The sequence below is a fragment of the Etheostoma spectabile genome, chromosome 4, assembly GCF_008692095.1.
Source record: "Etheostoma spectabile isolate EspeVRDwgs_2016 chromosome 4, UIUC_Espe_1.0, whole genome shotgun sequence".
Lineage (NCBI taxonomy): Eukaryota > Metazoa > Chordata > Actinopteri > Perciformes > Percidae > Etheostoma > Etheostoma spectabile.
The window spans coordinates 26240591-26260725 of NC_045736.1; the positions used below are offsets into that span (position 1 = coordinate 26240591).

Sequence of the window (20135 nt, forward strand, 5' to 3'; positions counted from 1 at the left end):
TAGCGGGGATGTCCATCTAAATGTAAAATATTGTCCTGGGTCTGAGATAAGTGAAGGGTTGAACATTGTAGGTGGATTTTGACAGAAAGTTGGTATGCTCTGTGTTAAGGTTTTATGTCAATGCTTCACAAGAAGGTCACCAGAAGAATAGACTCTCAGTCTGATTTAGAAGTCCCAGCCGGACCTTCTGTTGGAGTTTCATCAGCATGACCATGTCTCATAACATATGTGTCATAGCTCAGATAATCTGACGGGTAACAAACTATCTTGGGGAACTATAGTCTTCAGAATAAATGTCTAAATGTCCAGTTTTGCATAGAAGAGGCCGCAGAACGTTTCCACTGTACATCATTTAGCTGTCCTTACTTTCTGTCTCTCTGTGGGCCTCAGGTGTTCAATCATCATACTGGAACAAGGTCAAGCTTTTCCTATCAGCACCCAATCAGAAACCATCATCAGGCCCGGCACCCCAAACCCCAGGACTCGCGGTGCCCTCTCCACTACCCTGCTTATGTATCACCCGCACTGCTCATTATCCAGGTACAGAACTTAACCTCGGGAAAAAAGAGACAGAGTGACCAGAGGAGAGTCCGAGAGGTATCTTTATTTTAACATAACTGATGGATGAGAGGTTAATGGGAGATACATCAGTTGACTGTTGGTAATGGGGAGCAACTGAGGTGAAAAGTGCATGTTGAGACCAATGAAAAGTCTGAAAAGTTGTTAAATCTAATTAGCAACAAAGTTTCTAACTTGGCAACACTGCCCCACCCTCGCTGCTGTACAGAGGCTCGTAGAGCTGTGGATGTGGGATTGTCTAAAACACATACACACAAACGCACAGATGTTCCTCGATTTATAGTTATATGAAGTGCTTATTACGGTGGATGAATTCTGCTATTTGGGGTAGAGTAAGATTGATTGATGTTTACCTGACAGAATGGAGGGCTACATTAGTGCAGCAAATGTGTCGATTTTGTCTAAAGGGCAGGAAGGGGTCTTCAGAGGGGGGTTTGGATGGGTTTTTCTGTAATCTTTCTCAGAAGCACACCCAAGCATAAGCGCCAATACTGTGGGTGCTCCGGAGCTCAAGCACCCATTGAAAATACTGAGCACCCACATGTGCCAGACAGAAATTAAACATTGCAGGTGGTGCTAAGTGAAGCGTCTGTTGATGTTGTGATTGGTTATGTTGCTGTCAGTCCCCTGCTCAATATCCTATCCACCAATTACAGTGTCTCTTGCGTGCATGTGGAAAAGGTAATCAGAGTGAGACCAAATTGGACAAATTTGTTATTAAAAAAGCAAAACCTAATGATGCAAGTGCATCAACAACATCCACCACCAGTGCAGAGAGTTCCAGACATTTTTTTGTTTGTGTCGGCCGCTGTACATTTCCTAAAGTTCTGAAATGCAAACATTTTTTGACTACTTTTTTTTTTTAAAGGGCGTGAGCCCATGAGCACCCACGGAGGAAAACATAAATCGGGGCCTATGCACACAAGCACTTTAGTACAAGGCTGTCTGTGGTACAGTAGTCTATATACTTGATGTTCCACTTCCAGGATTGCTCCAGTGCCACAGGAAATTTCGCCGGAAGCCTGTCTTTTCGATTTCCTTCCGCTTTCTTTGTGTTGGAATTTTAAACTGGTGGATTTACGAGGACTATTGTTGACTGCTTCTCAGATCTCTGCATGGTAAGTTGAGACAGCTTGCTAGACTATCTGTCCAATCTGAATTTTCTCTCACACAACTATTTTGCAGTGGCTCTGTGCGGAGCTTAGCGCCACCCATGACGATTGTGATTGGCTTAAAGAAATTCCAACAAACCAGAGCATGTTTTTTTCCCATCCCGGAATGCTATGTGAACTAGCTAGACCGTACTCCGCTCTGCAGCGTGTTAATGATCTGTAAAAGCAAGACTAGTGGTACAGTAACACACTGCACTACTGCCAACACAGCCCACACTGCTTTGCATCACCCGTCAAAGTCCCTACCCACACAGTCTGTAAACACACTATGCACATGATCACAGAGCTTACTATAAATCTCCCCCACTTTTTTCTTACTTGTGCTACCATGGAGTTGTGCCATACTTGCTTTCCAATAAATTGATTTGGAATAATGCCACTAAAATAGCTCTATATATATTTCCTTTGGATAATAAATTATAGATATATACAGTACAAGGAGTTAAAGCTTGGTAGAAAAAGAAAATAGCTTGCTATGCATCATCAAATTGATAGTGGGTTAAATGATCACATGAAGCAAGTCCATTAATGGCTAAATGAACAACATCTAGGTGTAAGATCTTGTTCATTTAGCCCTTAATGGACTTGCTTCATGTGGTCATAAGCATTTTGCAGGCAACAGATTATTTCCTATCCTGGTTATGGTTATTTCAGAGGCAGAGGCAACCTGCACTGCAAACAGACTGAACAGCAGAGTCGAATCATCCAGCAGAGTATCACAGTAGCACACAAGACTCTTGTCTGGTAGCCCCAAGCGTCTCTAATTTCTGTCACAATAAATAGACTTACTAACTTTCAGGTGTCTATCCATTTATGTGACATGGCTTGTTTGGGCTTGTGGCTTACTTGCATTTGTTCTTGCATGTTAAGAGTATGTGCATGTATTTCAGTAGGTCAGTTGAAAGCCTCTAGTTGCGGTAACTGTACTCCGACTTAGAGCCTTATATTACCGTATTATGTCTTGCTCGTGTGTGGTCTTTTTCCAAGGATTAATATTCATCTGGGTAGAAGTCTGCAGGGGACCTTTGCATGCTGTGTTGATTTACAGTATTGGGTGTCCTGGATGAAGCAGTTGCTTGTCTTATCATAGCAATGATCAAATTTCTTTTAATATGAGGATTTTAGATTTTAAACCATAGCTTCACCTTTCCTGCAGTCTATCTTGTATTAGGCTCTACTCGTTCTCCCATCATGCAATCCTGTTGCTCCTTGTTTCATCTGCTTTTCCTCGGTGTCCCGATCTTACTTCATCCAGTCTTCCCATTTTTTTTGTTGTTGTCATATTATTTTCATATTCTGAATTGCCTGGCTCTTTTATCGGTAAGGCACTGTCAACCTTAGACACACATGGTTGACCAGTATGTTGTCACCATTGCAATGGTCTGTCCTTTCTTGGTAAAACATAGCTGCATCTAAATTCTGTTTGGCTATGTACAACAATGAAAGGAGTGTCTGGAGAGAGCTTTGGTCTAGAGACACTGAGGGCATGCCATTGTGTTTATGTCAGTGCCCAGCTTAAAATACTACACAATAAGGTGCATGAGTGCTATTATTTATGGAAAGAAAGATGCATCTTTTTATATTTGCATACAATAGAGTGAGAGATGTGCCAAGGATATATGCATCCCTCCCCTCCATTCAGTCACCTGAGGTACGGTGGTGGAGGCTAAGAGTTGACACACTATGTCAGGAATTCTCACACAGACACCACACACACACACACACACACACACACACACACACACACACACACACACACACACACACACACACACACACACACTGACAAACTGACAGATATTTTGACGCACTTCATAAATGAAATAGGTGGATATACATATATAATAAGTAAAACTTCAGACTGAATGGGATTTGATACACCTGAACTCAAGTAATTTCATATTTTAAACTCTGATGGATCCCAAATTTGTTGTGACAGTGGGCCAGGTCGGAATGTATGAAAAATAGAATGTCACAACTTTATGCCTTGAGACAATACAGTGCTGTGAACACATAAATACAACAAGCTAAATTATCAAATATGAATGTATTCATTTAATGTTAGGCCCCTTTTGCAGAAATGCTTGAATGATATGATTGCACTGAATCCAGCTTTATATAACTGTACCAGGTACAGTCAGTGATCTACATTTAAGAAATGTAGGGCATGTTCCAATCTAATTGAAATTAATCTAAATGTCATGTCTATTGTTAATCTAGAGACTCAAAAATGCACTTATAGTATATATAATGGATTGCTAGTCATTCATTTCAATCGTCCCGATTGTGATTTTTATCCCAATGCCATTCTATTTTGGCTATGGTTGGCAGGAATGCCCTCTCTCTAAAATGAGTTTGTCAAAAATCTTCCGTCACAGGCAAGAGGAGTTGCAGAGGTCTAGTTTTCTCTCAGAACACTTGAATTATAGTATGCTGAAAGGTTATTATGGAATATTTTGCCCAAAGAGGCAAAAAACTGCCTTCCCCAACTTCAATGGTATATCTATTGTGTGTCGTATGGACCTGCAGGCATTACTGTATCACTCAAATTACTTTGTATTTGAAGACTGAAGTAAGAACATAAGCAAAAAATAGAATATTATAGATTACCCTGAATAGCTTACCCTTTCAGGTCAAAGATGTGTTGACAAGTGAGTTTTTTTTTTCCACTTCAATGTCTGTCCTCTTGGCCTGTGGTGGCAGCCAGTGAATTGTTTCCCCTCTGTCTGATCCCTGTGTTTGTTGTCTCTTGCATTTGGCATGCAGCAAAATGTTTATTAATAGCTAGTCCACAGCCTGAATTACCTACAGCATGTTGTATTTTTAGTGGGGGCTTAGGTGTTGAGCATGAGCATTTGGTTAGCGGGTTTATCTGGTGTGATAGCATGTGAGGAGATCAGTCTGGAAAATGACCCCACAAATCACCACACAGGTAATGTCAGCTTTTCTCCACTGCATTGTGCCAGGCAAGCAGAGGTAGAGCTTTTGTGTTTGTGTTTACATGTTGTTGCAGGGATTCATTGTTTTTGTGTGTTTTGAATGTGATTTTTGTGCATGTGTTGCTCTGTCTGACTGCATGTGTGATCTTCATGGCTTCCGAGTTTTCTGCAGGCATGAGTGTAAGTCAATATGTCTACGCACGTTTCTCCTTGGACACCGCCTAAATCGGTCCAGGTAAATCCAGACTCAAGCCACCTCATACAGATTGTTTGTCTCATCCTTAATCTTTTAAGGCTCTTGACGTAGGTCAGCAGTACAAAAACACACAACAAACTAGTTCTGAGAGGTCAAAACCATGAAAATTACTGAGCATGCACAGAACATGTATTACATTTTAATTTAAATATGGAAGAGTAAGTTGTTTGCTTTGAAGCAATGCAACTATGCAACTTATCCAAATATATTTGTGTGTGTGTATGTATGTGTGTGTGTGTGTGTGTGTGTGTGTGTGTGTGTGTGTGTGTGGTGTGTGTGTGTGTGTGTGTGTGTGTGTGTGTCTGTGTGTGTGTGTGCATGCCCTTTGTTATTTTGACCTTCACAGTCCCCTCTAATGCCTCTTTAGTTTTATATCTAAATTCACTCACCACCATCATATTAGCCTCCTCCTCCAGTGTCTGTTGCCACACATGGGCAAAAGACAGACCTCACCCACACTTCCTTCCTGCACTCCCCTCCCCTCACCCTCACCAACCAGCGTTCTCGTTAATACAGACATATCTGATGATCACATTTCTAGGATGCCTGAATGTGCTGTAAAGCGCTCTGGCGCTACCACAGCCTTGGCTTTATGTGTAGCATGTACAGTCACTGCAATGAAGATGGATCCAGTTTTGTTTTCTGGTCCTTTCTGTGGGGTTTTAGCAAGATATTCTCACAACAGTGCTGATGTTCTTAAGGGGCTGCAGATTGTGCACATGATGTACTAGCCAAAAAATGCATGTGTAGGAAACTGGGTGTGATTTTAAATCGCCAATTGTCAGTGAATAATTTTTGCTGTAGTTTAAGTTCCAAAAAGCTGTTACTTTGAATCTTGTTGCTGTAATAAAGGAAGCTAGACACACAACAAACAGCAATCAGTCTGAGAGTAACCATTTATAATAATTAATGTAGATGTATATAAATTAATATTGTTGGATTACTATTCCTTATTTAATGGGTATTCTATTCTGTTCTATTCTATTCTGAGTATTTTGGGGGAGACACGTTAAATAATATAGGCTAATATTATAAAAGAGAAAAAAACTCAGCATTCAAAGATTGATTCTGACACTGATAACCATGGAAACGATCAAAGCTTTGAAGCATTTGGGTCAGTTCTAAATTAAATTGAAATATGTGGGTCTGTAGAGTTGTGTTATTTTTTATAATAGTTATTCTTGGCATATCCCACTTTTTAACCAGGAATGTGACCAAATATTTCATTGTATTGCAGATGAAGAATCTTACATGTTTAGCTCTTGCAACAAATAAAAACCCATTTTGCATGTGCTTGAAACAATTCTAATTATATAAAGAAATAGTGATGCTTGTTATGTTAGGTTGTTAAAACACTGACACTGCGAGCTGGGTTCAGCTTTGTCCTTCCTCCTTGTTTTTATTTTTCTTTCCTCTCTCCCTTCCACCAGACACCCCCCTCCCACCCCTGTCTTTGTTTGCTTGCTCCTTTCCCTGGAAGGGTTACCACCCAACAGCCTGCTTTGGGTGCTCCTGATTGGAGGATTGCTTGTGATGAGGGTGGGCCCAGTTTGAGAGCTTCACCAGTGGAGAGCAAGCTCTCAGCTTCAGAAAGCATTCGGTCTGAAGTGTAGGCACAAGCAGGATCTGTCTCTGTTTGGTTTAGCTACGTTTAGAGGACTTTCTCTGGCTTTCTGTTTCTACTCGGCTACAAGAACTGCCAGACAAGGAGTAAAAAAAGGAATTAAACATCCACTTAAACTTGGCATTTTATTCTGTTTCTCTTCTATTTCCTCCTTCCTGTCCTGATGCCCACAGTGGTGTGGTCAGGGCGAGAGGATGGGTCCGGCCGTGGAGGCACAGTCCCAGAAGGCCATGGATTTAGAGCAACAGCAACAGCAGCAGCAGCAGCAGCAGAAGCTGCAGCACCAGCAGTGCTACATGGAGAAAGGAGTGATGCTTGAGCCCTTCCTACACCAGGTGGGGGGGCATTGCTGCGTCTTAAGCCTCGGGGAGCAGACCATCTGTAAACCCCTCATCCCCCGCGAACATCAGTTCTACAAATGTGTGCCTGCTTCCATGAGGAAGTTTATCCCCCAGTATAGAGGTATTGCAAACTATCCTGTTCTAACCTGTGTTGTGGCTGTTGTTTTTTGTTGTGTTGTTATGCATATCTCTTTATCCATTTCACTGCTGTATGTGTGCAAATCAGCTGGGAAATTAAGTTTTGCAGGTTGTGTGTAAAGTGTACATTTTTAAATTTTTAGGAAAAAAGAGCTCCCTGTGTGTTGTTTTTCAAATAGTACCACAGAGTGCTGCAGCTGAGACTGCAAGTTGGCCTCCTAGAAACAGGCCAGACAGTTGTGATGTCCTGTTTGTAGGAGGTTGTACTAACACAGGTAAGTCAGGCTTACCCCCATTTCTTTTTCTGGAAATCCACTATGAGGTCATCTGAAAAGGTCAACATAGGCACGAACACGGGCACTGATGTTAAATCAGCCTCATATTTTCTATTTTCGCTTTCCGTTGCTTTGCTATTAATATTTTCTGGCAACCGTGCTTTCATTTCAGCAGTTTCAACTCATTCTCCTTGTTTTTTACTTCCAATCTCAGTCCTCCCTCCTTATTTCCCCTCCTTATTTAGCCATATTATGGAACACCATGCGGAGGATAGGCTGTTTATGATACAAACAAGCTTTGGGAAACCTTTGCTATCCTGCTGACTATTTCTTGTTGTGCTCTTCATCTATAGCTGAAGCCTGTAGACTAGCATCATGTATTTTTCTGTATGTGTGCAGTGATGCTCTGTGGTTTTAGTATGATATTTATGTACTGTATACTGCTCATCATTTTGTGTGAGATTGAGTTTCTGGTGGAGAGTTAGCTGAGAAGATCTATGCACTCTCATATCTGTTTGTTAAAAATATCGCTACACCCTACACTACACGCTGGTAAGTGTAGATTAGCACAAACCCTGGAAAATGGCTCGGTAACAAATAGAACTCATATTTTGTAGCCTTGTGTCATTTGTGTTTGAGCTGTTATCTTCTATGTTGCTTTTTAGCATTAGACCTATTTAAAAGCATGGTCTGTTTTTTTGTATACAAATTACCACCCACTGCCTGCATATTGATATTGATTGATTGTTCTTTCATTCTGTCCTTTTCTGAGTTGCTTTGATAGCTCACTATCTCTGTCCTGTCCACTGTTATAGTTTTGTCCAAGTATCGTTAGGACAGATGTCTTAAAGAGATGTGGATGTAGACCCAAAGTACTCTGTAAGTGTACCGTAACTGCTCCAACAAAGCAGCAAGATGGGAATAAGAGATTCTTAGTACTTGAGAGCTTGTGTTATCTTTATTGGCAGCTTTATTGTGCTTTGATTCTTTATAAGAGACTTATTCTCTTCACTGCTCCATGACACACATGTCTAACAGGTGTCTTTCTGTTTCTTCTATGTTCTACTCTCAGGTGTGGTGTCAGTGAGCTTTGAGGAGGATGAAGAAGGAAACCTTTGCCTCATTGCTTACCCCCTCCAGAGTGACCCAGCAGTAGATCTCATGTGGGGGAAAAAGATGGCATCCTCACCGCTTGTGGACAGCAAAAATCACAGCACAGATGGCCAAAGCCGCCACTCTTGTAAAGACAAGGACAAGAGGTGAGAGATAAAGTAGGGTTAGTCAATGCATCAACAGGCAAGGGCAAAGGGAGTCACTTTCACACTTAAATCAAGGCTTCAGATCACTTCAGAACCAACCATGTTGTATTTAAAACCATCTTTAGTTTCCTATGACTGGTAAAGAGAACTGTATTTTGTCTGAAGACTCATAAATTGATGATTAACACACATTGACTTACACTTACAGCTTAAGTTATAAAAGGCTCTAACTGTTAGAGGCTGATCCTTAGCCTTGGCAGTTAGAGAGAGGATCACAGCCTCAGGGTTACATAACTGCAATAGATTCATGTCCATGCATATACATAAACACAAAACTTAGTCAGTCCTGTGAACTGTGAATCTGAGACCATTGTGTAAAACAAATTGAAATATTTCCTTTATTGATGATATGAACAATTCACAAAGCTATTTTTACAACACAAACACCTGTTTGATCCATCTGCGGTGAAAAACAGACAAAATAAAACAAGATAGCCTACTATCATGTATTCAAGCAAATATATTTGCAAAGAAAACTTTTGTTTTAAAAGTTAGTTTTTATTGTAGGTCTAAAGCATGTTTTAAAGGTCCAATTGCTATTTACTGTAATAAATCCAAAAATGACCCCAATGCATCATTGCATATTAAGTAAACATGCTACGTTGAAAGACTATCGTTTCTGACAACACTGCTAATGCCAGTATTTTCTCCTTTTGTAATTTCCGTTCCGTGATAGAATTTCTGTTTGCGTTTTGGCCTGTGCGTTAGTATCAATTGCCCAGTTTGACAGCCAGGCCGGGTTGCCAGATTTACCTGTAAAACCAGCGTGCTACAGATGTAACGTTAGTAAAACCGTGAAAGCAGCAAACAAACGATCGGGATCGGGATCAATGGAGATAAATTCTACCTGACCTAAAAAAAACTGGTATGTTTCTGACAGTCGCGTACCCAGAGAAACCCCGGATAAATATTGGAGATGAATTTGAAAGATTGCGGCAGTTTAAAACCCAAAAGGAGGCTGAGTTGGCTAATTTCCTCCTGAACAGGTAATCATTAGCTTCAGGATAATTTATCACATTGCACTTTTAACCATTGTGAAAGTTACAATAGAACGTTTTGCATGCTCCTTCTGCAGAACTATTTGTCACTTACAATTAGATTTATTCCGACACCTTTTAATTAAATCTGAATAGTTCTGTGCGTACTCACATCCTATGTTTTGTCCTTAACCGCCACTTCTGACGCAAATTTGCCACAAAGTTTTATGAATGAGGCCCCTGACCTGGAATGGCGGAACGGCTGGAAGGCTGATACTTGATGCGAAATATATGACAAGGTTGATTTTAAATGTTTTTTAACGGACAATAGGGACTGAAAGATACAATTCCACTGGGTTCCTCTTTATATCATTGCTGCCCTTTTGTTTTATGTTCTGCTATCCACATAAGTAGACTATTTTAAAGCTATAGTGAGTAGTTTTTGTCTCCTCCATGAGGAATTACAACATAAATGTCGGTGCATCCGTATGACACTATTATGGAATTTTTATTTTTGGAGGTAAGAAATACATCAATCACAGGATCACCATGCTTTGAATGGAAGTGTGCACCACTATGTCTACATGCAAGCATGTACAATGTACAGTCACTGACTGAATGCTCATGAGATGATGGAGCAGACTTGACGAAGGAATTTCCTGAAAAATAATGACTTTCTCTCTCCGTCTGCCGTCCAGTGATCACAAACTGGAGGAGGAGGCTGAGGTGTTCTACTACAGACTGGAGCGCAGTCACAGTAATGCTGTACCACAGCTCAAACAAAAACCCTGGACCGTCACACTTCAACAGCAGCACCTGCAGAAGTTAAAAGAGGAGGCCATGCACTGCAACCAATACAGTATCCTTTCAATGACTGTTAAACTACACTGATTTTCTATTTTGGCAATTTTCCAGATTACAGTGGAACTAGACAGGATTATTGTTCATTGGTTCCAGGGACATGGCATGTGCCCCAACCAACTGAGCCACAAGGACACCTCAACACCTACCTATTTACATGCAGTTTAAAAGTATACATAATAATCAGAGGCTCCAGCATGCACCTGGTGCCTGTTATCTAATACAATGTCTAGCTAACAAAGCCTCGTGGAGTTGTGCTTCCAAAGCCACCCCATTAGTTCCTTTATTTTGCTATGACTTGCCTGTACAGTCAGTATTGTAAGGAATATAATGTTCATGTTAATGCAGTGAAACCTGTGGAAGGAAAAGCTTAGAGGTACACATGTTTTTTTATCTAACCATCTCAAGCAGTTGTATGTTGTACGTTGACTAGTATAGAAGCCACTGCTTTTGGACTCTGGCCTCCTTGACTCAGTTTATCAGAATTCATCCTGCTGGAGAATCTGACATGGCGCCACACGTTGCCGTGTGTGTTGGACGTGAAGATGGGCACACAGCAATATGGAGATGAGGTCACGGAGGAGAAAAAGGCCAGGAAGAAGCGCAAGTGTGAGAACAGCACAGCACCCGTAATAGGAGTCTGCCTCTCTGGCATGCAGGTGGGCTTTGATCTAACACTGGCTTTAGTGTTTATGGCTCTGTCTTAAAGGAAAAGCTAGACATTTTGAGAAATTGCTATTGCTATTGACTTTCTGGTGAAGAGTTAAGAGGAGAAGATCTATACCACTCTCTAATCTGTTTAATATAAGTGTACAGCCAGCAGCTGATTAGCCTAGCTTAGCTTAGGAAACTCCCAGCACCTCTTAAGCTCTGTAATTTACACATTACATCTGGTTTGTCTCATTTTGGAACTATTCCTTTAATAACCTGACTACCATGTATTGTGATGAATGCAACAAAGCCCTAAAATTAGCACCTGCCAAGCATCAAAAGGCAGTAAGATTTATCTTTGGCCATTAAATCAGTACAGGTCACCCACTGGCCATTAACTATTTGAGAACAATGCAACCTCTGTTCAACATCTCTGACAATGACCAATCCAAACAGTGGATCTGTACAATTCGGAATACGTTTGCCATCACTGCCATGATTATTTAAACAGAAACTAGGAAAATATATGAATAAGACACAAACCTTGTTGTAAAACTAATTTAACTAATTTTGTTATAGACATAGTCACTATTCCTTTTCTTCTTTTCAAACCCCTCTTTGTCTCTCCATCCCTTCAGGTGTACCAGTATGACACGGGCCAGCTGATGTTTATGAACAAGTTTCATGGCCGCAGGCTGACTGTGCCAGACTTCAAAGAAGCGTTGTTCCAGTTTTTTCACAGCGGACAGCGTCTACGACGCGAACTCTTCGCCCCGGTGCTGCAAAGGCTCCAAGAGGTGCAAGCTGCCCTGGAAGCCTGTGAATCCTATCGCTTCTACTCCAGCTCCCTGCTCATCATCTACGACGGAGCGCCCCACCAAAAAAGCACTGAGGACGACCTCTCTGAAGAAGAAGAGGACGAGGAGGTGGAGGCTGAACCAGAAATGGAGGAGGAAGATGAAGAGGAGGAGGTGGGTGAAGAAGCAGGTGCACTTGGTTTTTCTCGCAGGCCCTCCACGTCTAGCGACGGCAGCACCAGTGGCGGGATCTCAGGTGTCAGCCAGGCTCGCTTGTCCCGCTCAGACCACCGTAGCCCTTTGGTGGATGTAAGAATGATAGATTTTGCCCACACTACCTGCAGACATTACGAAGGGGACAGTGTGGTGTACAAGGGCCTGGACAGTGGCTACATCTTTGGTCTTCAGAACCTGATCACCATCATCTCCGAGCTGGAGAACCACAGCACGGACTGAAGACAGACGTGACACACACACATTCAGACACAGATGCACAGAACAGGACTGGACTACAGAAGCGGAGAGAGTTTTCTCCTCTCTACTTCTTAATTAGACCATGTTGTAGCTGGCCTTTCATTGGACCCAGTTCCTGTTTCTGCCGTTGGTGCTTCTCATGTTACTGTTGTGTGTGTCTGTCTCCGGGATATAAAAGAGATCTGCACATAACATAGCTGAGACATCTGTGTGACTGATGCAGTGATTTACCCATTGTCATCATTCTGTTTAACCTGGTTCACTGTTGGGACCAAAAGGGTAGGCAGCAAATAAAAGCAGTTTGAAGTCACGAGTCAGTAGAAATGTTTTTCTTACTTCCGATTCCAAAGAAGACGTCAGCATTTTGCACACACAAACCCATTCTGTTGTGTGTTTACACTAGGATGGGGCAATGTGAGAGAGCGTATATGAGGACAGAGTTGATGGGAGGAAAGGTAGTGAGCACCCCCTCCATTCTTCTTTATTGCCTGTTCATTCTGCCATCCTTTCTTGTTCATATTTACTTAAAGAGACTATATTCATATAAGTATCAGGGAAAGATTATATAGAGTTAGTTCTTTATTTGACATATTTCATGAAAAAAACAAAGTTAAAAAAATTAAGCAAATGAAGAGTATTACATTCCATGTTATTAAGGTTATGATAATGACATTAATTAATATTGTTATTTGAAGTGTTTAAATACCTCTACCTTGTATGTATGTGCTGTCCACAGTCTTGGGGAAGAAAATAAAGGACTTGGGTTTGTGTTCAAATCTGTGTCTTCTTTTATATGTGCTGCTACTTGTTGACAAGGTCAGGAGCTTAAAGAAAGAAACCAGAGACGTCCTGTTTACGGGAAATTTAAATGTTTGCACAATTACATTTCATGAAATATCCAGGATGGGAGTTTGTCCCTTGGGTCGGTAAACAAATGACAGCTTTTTGAGCATGAGCCAGAACAAGCACACAATGACTTTAATTCATATCTCTACAAATAAAGTAAAGCACAGACACTCTAATCTGTAAAAGTCTAGGCCATACCGTAGTTACACACCACATAGGGCTGGGCGATGTGGAGAAAATCAAATATCACAATATTTTTATCGTAGTAGCCAATGTTGCATCACAGCCTCAGGATCAGTAGGCTGCTTTTAACCATCAAAATTATCCCATTCTATCATCATATTGTATAGTGGGGCTCGAAAGTTAGGGCATGTATGCATATGTATATTACACCACAAACATACTTAAGATTCACTGTTATTCTAAATCATAGTGTTTGCATACCACTGTATGACACGTGTGCATGTGCGTCCTCGTAGCCCATTACTTTGTGAATGTCGCCGCTTCAAATGGATCAGTTGCAGAGCCACAGTTAAAATCTCCATGGCAACAGCGACCTTTGCTGGAAGTGAAACAGTGTCATAGCTTTTTTGGGTGACAAGAGACACTCCCCCATTCATCAAAATATGAATGCACTCTGTCAATTTTTATTCATTCATCAAGTCTGCTTCATCATTTCATGAACTTTCAGTCAGTGATTGTACATTGTACATGCTCGCATGTAGACAAAGTGGTGCACACTTCCATTCAAAGCACACGGTCCTGTGATTGATGTCTTTCTTACCTCCAAAAACAATAATTCCATAACAGTTCCATACTTTGCATGGCAAATGTTGTCCTTTACAGTTCCAATTGGAGTTCAATGTCTTGCATGATGCAAAATAATTTCCCTTGTTTGTTCACTGCCATCAACTAATTTCCTTATCTCTCAGCAGTTCACTCATTATATGCACCCTCGTGATTATCTAATAACCTTGAGGCACTTATTTGCTTATTGCACTGTTGAAAGGCAGCTAACTAGTCCACATTTCTCCTGCATATGGGTGACTGTCCAGATCAAATTTAAGCTTCAGTACCGTTGCTCCACTTTCCTCTTGGCTATTTGATGTTTGTAGGACTTGTCCTTGACATCCTCAGATGTGACAGACAGGACCCAACCATTAGGAAAAACATGCAAAGCTTTCTATTTTTCATTTTTGGGTGTTTGCATTTGATGCTGCATGTATGTGAATTTGTGCGTGTTTTACACCTTTTGTAAGTCTTTGAATTTATTTTTTATTTTCTCACCCTGAATACTGATAGACGATACATAATTTAAGCCAAATTCCTCTTGCATAAACTCACCCACATCCTCTCTTTTTTTACATGCTTATAGACGCAAACAACAACATCACATGGCCTAGAACATCACACACTGTTTACCTTTTTTTAGGCGTCTTTGGTTAAGAAGGGAAATGAATGAACACAACCAATCTATGTGGTCTGGAGGTTGTCAGAGCAGCAGTTAGACTCTTTAATGCAGCATCATAATGTAACACTGCAATATTTCATTTAATTTCTATTCATCTGTATATCTGTGTTTATATACTGTCTTTTTATGTAAGGGTGTTTATTGTGTAAAATGTTTGTTTTATTACTATCATTATCATTATTACAAATAATTCTTTTTTTCTCTTTCTTTGACTTTTGATAGAGAATTCATTTTTATAAAGTCTTTTATTGCTTATTTCTTTGTAGCTGTTTCTTAATTAGTATAACTTTCCTAATTAGTATAACTTTCATGCTTATTATTATATGCACATTTAACAATACTATGTTTCTTTCAAGCCGTGTCTGTGTTTCTTCAGTCGCTGCTGCCTAAACAAAAGGCAATAAATGTCCCACTGTTGCATATCACAGAAGATAACAAGAGCCTTAGATCCGAGGTCAGTTAGAGTACATGCCAGCCCAGGGTTTCTGGCGTAGGCATTAGACCCCTCCTTACATCAACACCTGTGAATCTTCTGTGTGTGTGTGTTTGAATAAAGGGACAGAGCTGCAGAGAAATTGTTGAAGTTCCCACTAGAGCTGCGCTGCGGAAAGGCTGCTCTGGTGGTGGCTTCCCTTTTGCAACTGTCAATTAACTGCTCATTTGCCGTCTGAGTCTCGTTTTCTTGCTTGACCGTCATTATTTAGTAAGTTAAAGTGTTATGAACCTGACAACTTTACATATATATTTTTTTCTATGCCTACTTGATGTGTATTTGTGTTATTCTGATATGTGTGCATTTTCTCCTTCTTTGAGCTGCTGTAGCACAGGAATGTGTGGGATTAATAAAGTCTATATTATCTTGTCTCACATATGAGCCTCCGCACCCCAGCATCCTCTCTCTGCCATCTAATAATTGCTACCTTCTCAGTCTCTCAATTTTGCGTGCAAGCATTTCATGTTTCAACAAGTCAACACTGTTGTGTCCAAGGTACGAGGTGCCATTCAGCTTTCCCTAAGACAGCACTAATCAGTCATACCAAAATGTCTTTGTACAGTATTTTCATTAGGTTTTATTGTGTCTTTCTCAAACACTTTTTTTTACACTTTGTTTAAAAGAATAGTTTATTGAGTAGAACACAATGCCCAAATGAGCAGCGTAGTGTCGAATAAAAGCAAATAAAAACTTTAGGAATACAGCCAATTTTGTTTGTGCTAACTTGAGTTTACACAATAGTAACAAGCTCAGCACAGGCAGTTACATAAGAGGATCACTAGTGTTATGAGGGAGAGGAGAAAGCCAGAAAAAAACGACAAAATTAGCATTTTTACTCTTTCTCACTCATATGCAGACAAAACAAATGGTTGTGGTCGTGTAGAGATTATTCTCCTGACTTGCTTAAATTCTGCTAATGATCTGTGAATGTGATTGAGTACACCAAAGTTTGTTTTCAGGTGAGGTCCGAAGAGCTTAAAGGTTGTTGTGCTTTAATGTGAGGATGGTTTAATAATAAGACTGATACCAGGAATTTATGCTACAGATAAATCCCCAAGGCTCCTTGGGCTGCACTTGAGTGACAGCTTTGACAACACACAGGTGATCTCTCCATTTAGCTAATTTTGTCTATTAAAACCAACTGGCTGCACCTGTGATAAATAAGGGCTGTTATATTTAAAAAAAACAGTTCCCTTCCTTTTACACATACATGCAGTACGAGCAATGATGTTTAATAAAGATATTGTGTGTACACACATTTTGTACAAAAGGATTTATTATTAAATGCAGCTCCCATATGTTGCCCTGATTGAAGCAATCAGACAACTTGTCACAACTCACAAAGACATAGAGTCTACAGTCATGCTAGCAGATCTGTGAGACTTTACTTTGCACTAAATGCTAATATCAGCAAGCATGCTAACATGCTCACTATGATAGTGCTAACATGCTGATGTTTTCAGCCAATGTTAGTCATATATAAAACCTTTGTTTATCATGTTAATGCATGTCTGTACAGAATCCCCTGGCAATGCATTCAATGGTTAGACTGGGATATTTTAATCTGGACCAAACTGGTGGACTTTACTTACCAACAGACATCAGCATCCTTATGGCCATGTTGCTAGCGTGGCTAGAAACAATTGTAACTCAAAGTTCATTTAATAACTTTTTGTGGAACTTACAGGAGAGAAAATAAAATGTATTGTTTTGTTAAACTTCTGTTCCTATGGTTGAGAATGAACTTTCAAGCTCAAACTTGAAGTATAAACATCAATCAAATGCTAAAAAAGTATATAAAAGTAAAAATGGTCTATATCATATAAATAAAGAATATAAAAATAAAAAACTCGAGAGACTAATAATACCTCCAGGAATAATTTATCCAATAATTAGAGCAAAGATTACAACATGATGTAACCATAAATTATTGTTTATCACAGGAAGATAAAATCCCACCATGACCCCATTCCAATATAAATGGTTCACTACAAAAAAATCCCTACTCTGGCTTGAATCCGCTCTCACACATGCACAGGCTACAGCCTCTGCAGTTAAACCATATGCATTTTAACAAAGCCCACGTCTAGTAGGCTATAAGCACTAAATTAAATGAAATTGACTGGAATGACAACACAGTGCACGGATGCCCGGTCTGTTCATCCAGTCACGGAAGCAGAGAAAGGCAGAGAAATGGACCACGAAATCAAGAGCAGAAAAGCAAAGTCGAGCTAAGATGTAACTGGAGTGTTAGATAACGCTGACTGTCTGCCTGGCGCCAGGCCTCGACCTGGCCTGAGGCACCTGTTGTACCAGCGGCATGCAGGTCCACTCTGTCAAACTCATTTACACTGACCTTTTAATTACTTTAACGAACCATCTGAGGCACAGATTAACATTCAACACACTCTTTGTTCAAGCTCCCCCATGAAGGTCAAATGAAGGAAGATTTTCTGCCCTCTTGAATTACTCTCTTACTATGAATTTTACTCTGGCCTCGCATTACACTTTCACACTACCAGGCCTCAACTGGATTAGTTTGGGATTATAAGAGTTTGGGTTAACTCTGACCCACGGTGCAATAAGGACAAGTTCAACAAGTGTAACATAAAAGATAAGAAACATGTTCAAATGTAGATAACAAAGATAAGTAATATATCAAATAAAACACAAAAAGATAAGTAGCATGTACAATACAGTTATAAATTCTAAATAGTGCAAATGTAAGGCAAAACAAAACAGTATAGAAAACTAAAGATAAAGATATTGAAATGTACAATATAAAAGGAAGAGTTCAGCATATTTCCTGCCAGTAAGTATTTTTTTTATTTGAGTTATTTATTATCTATTCTCTGTTAATAAAACTGCCCACTGACTGACAAAAACTGCCCAATCATGCCTCCACATACGCGCAGGAGCACATCAATTTTTACATTAACCTATCTCTAGAAAAGTCTGACTCATCTGCAACAGACGCAATGTACCCAACGGTCTATGAATGTACCCGACTAATACAAATGCTCTGTGCTATTTAAAGAGAGCCTTGAATTCTTGGACAATCTTTGGTGTGGTCTCAGTACTTTAACAGTACAGAAAAATAAAACACAGCACACACTAAAAGCCCACAATGTCAATGTGTGAAAATGCCGTTCCATTGTTCTATGAACTTCTGCACTTTTGTGTGTACATGATGTGCTAAATTGATTTTAAAATATGTCATGTCGAGTTATTTCTGGAATGTAGCCAACATAGAGATTTTTTTATCAGTGACATAAATCTGCAGGAGTGTGCATCAAATAGGTCACAGCAGAAATGCTAAAAATGGTCCGTTTGCAGCATTGGAACAACTAGTCACAACTGCAACCTGTCTGTACCCCAAATGTTCAACCTATGGATACTATCCTGACTGTAATTGTGCCTCGTATGATTTAATGTGAATGATTGATTGATTGATTGATTGATTGATTGATTGATTGATTGATTGATTAGTTTTTTTAAGCCATTTGTTAGAATGTACGTGCACACAAAAATGAAGACATTTTAAGATTTTTGTTTTGAGTCATACTCATGTGCATAACAGAACAAACTAGACCTTATACTTTGCTTTAACTACAAATTAGTTTTTACTAATATGATTTCACTTGGTTTAATGATCAATTGAGTGTTTGATCTAATCTGATCATGAAGTTTTGGGATCTAGAGTTACAAAGAGGAAATCGTATTAGGTTTATTTGGAAGGATTTAATGCTGATTCCTGGGTACAGAGAAATCCATGATCATTTTCTCTTTGAGCCCCTGGGCCCGAGGCACAACACGTCCTCTTACTTTAGTTGGTCTCTATCCCAATTTAGAATGTAAATAATATGGTTCCATTGCCCGGGGTTCCATGTGTTAGGCGCACAATGAAACAAACATAATTGAAGGTTGCAGACGGACACAGTGTCTCCCACGATTGGGCACAGGGACAGGAAAACTGAGCAGGCCATCAACAAACTATGGATAAGCATTCATGTTTTAGCATGGATTTCTCTTGTGTACAAAAAGTTGATAAATATTTGTTTGTGCATTGCCACGGACGATTTGCATTATCTGGTGCTGAGGGAGTGATTACACATGTTGTATTAGGTTGTGTTATCCGTATAGCATCATTAAAGCACTGCAGATTAAACAGTCATTTCTGGGTGGCTCTGTTTTTTTTATTAAACATGAATAATTAGTGTCAATTACAATTGAAATCTCCAGCTTAATGTATTCTGGGTTTGTCACTGGACACTATCATTGTGAATGAGCGAAAGAGGTTATGGATCTATCTGGCTACAACAACAGGTTATAGAATAATAATAATAATAATACTAATAATAATAATAATAATAATAATAATAATAATAGACCCTGGAAATCATCTAGCCCTTGTTGTTTTACGTCATAAACACAGACACATGCCTCCCCTAAATTAACCCGTGGCTGCTTGCGGCTTCAACATGAGATACATTCATGGACAACACAAAAACACTCCAGTAAAGACAAAAACAAAAAAAGTGAATGAGTATACTATTTACCTCTGAATCTATTAATTCATAATATCAAGTGCCAGTAAAATTTAAGCCACAAATTCCTTCTAGGCCCCGGAGTATTATCTCCCCATTACTGTATCTCTTTGAAATGTAGCTCTTTTTGTCATCACCTTCATTTCATTTCTTAAAACAACAAAGAGGCATGTGTCAGTGTTTATAACTTCCGTGTATTATACTCCCTTTGTTTTGTATATAGCATATGGTCAGTGTTTTTACACACACACACACACACACACACGCGCGCACGCACGCACACGCACGCACGTGTGGCACATGTTGCAGAATTTACAATAACGTTGACTTGGAACAACACTGAGCTCTAGTGGTGAGAAAATACTGAGACTGCTT

General features: G+C 39.9%; 1 protein-coding gene across 2 annotated transcripts; it reads left to right on the forward strand.

The window, feature by feature from the left end:
- The first annotated feature begins 4318 nt into the window (after positions 1-4318).
- On the forward strand, positions 4319-13175 carry LOC116688630 (inositol hexakisphosphate kinase 2). 2 transcript variants are annotated; one of them, XM_032514787.1, is made up of 6 exons: positions 4319-4683; positions 6744-7032; positions 8397-8583; positions 10319-10479; positions 10965-11140; positions 11771-13175. In XM_032514787.1, exons 1-6 carry the CDS (start codon positions 4660-4662, stop codon positions 12383-12385), a joined length of 1452 nt encoding a protein of 483 aa, XP_032370678.1. In that variant the 5' UTR covers positions 4319-4659; the 3' UTR covers positions 12386-13175. The 2 variants fall into 2 exon arrangements, with proteins under 2 accessions (XP_032370678.1, XP_032370677.1); XM_032514786.1 differs by having other exon boundaries at positions 4681-4925.
- The last annotated feature ends 6960 nt before the right edge of the window (positions 13176-20135 follow it).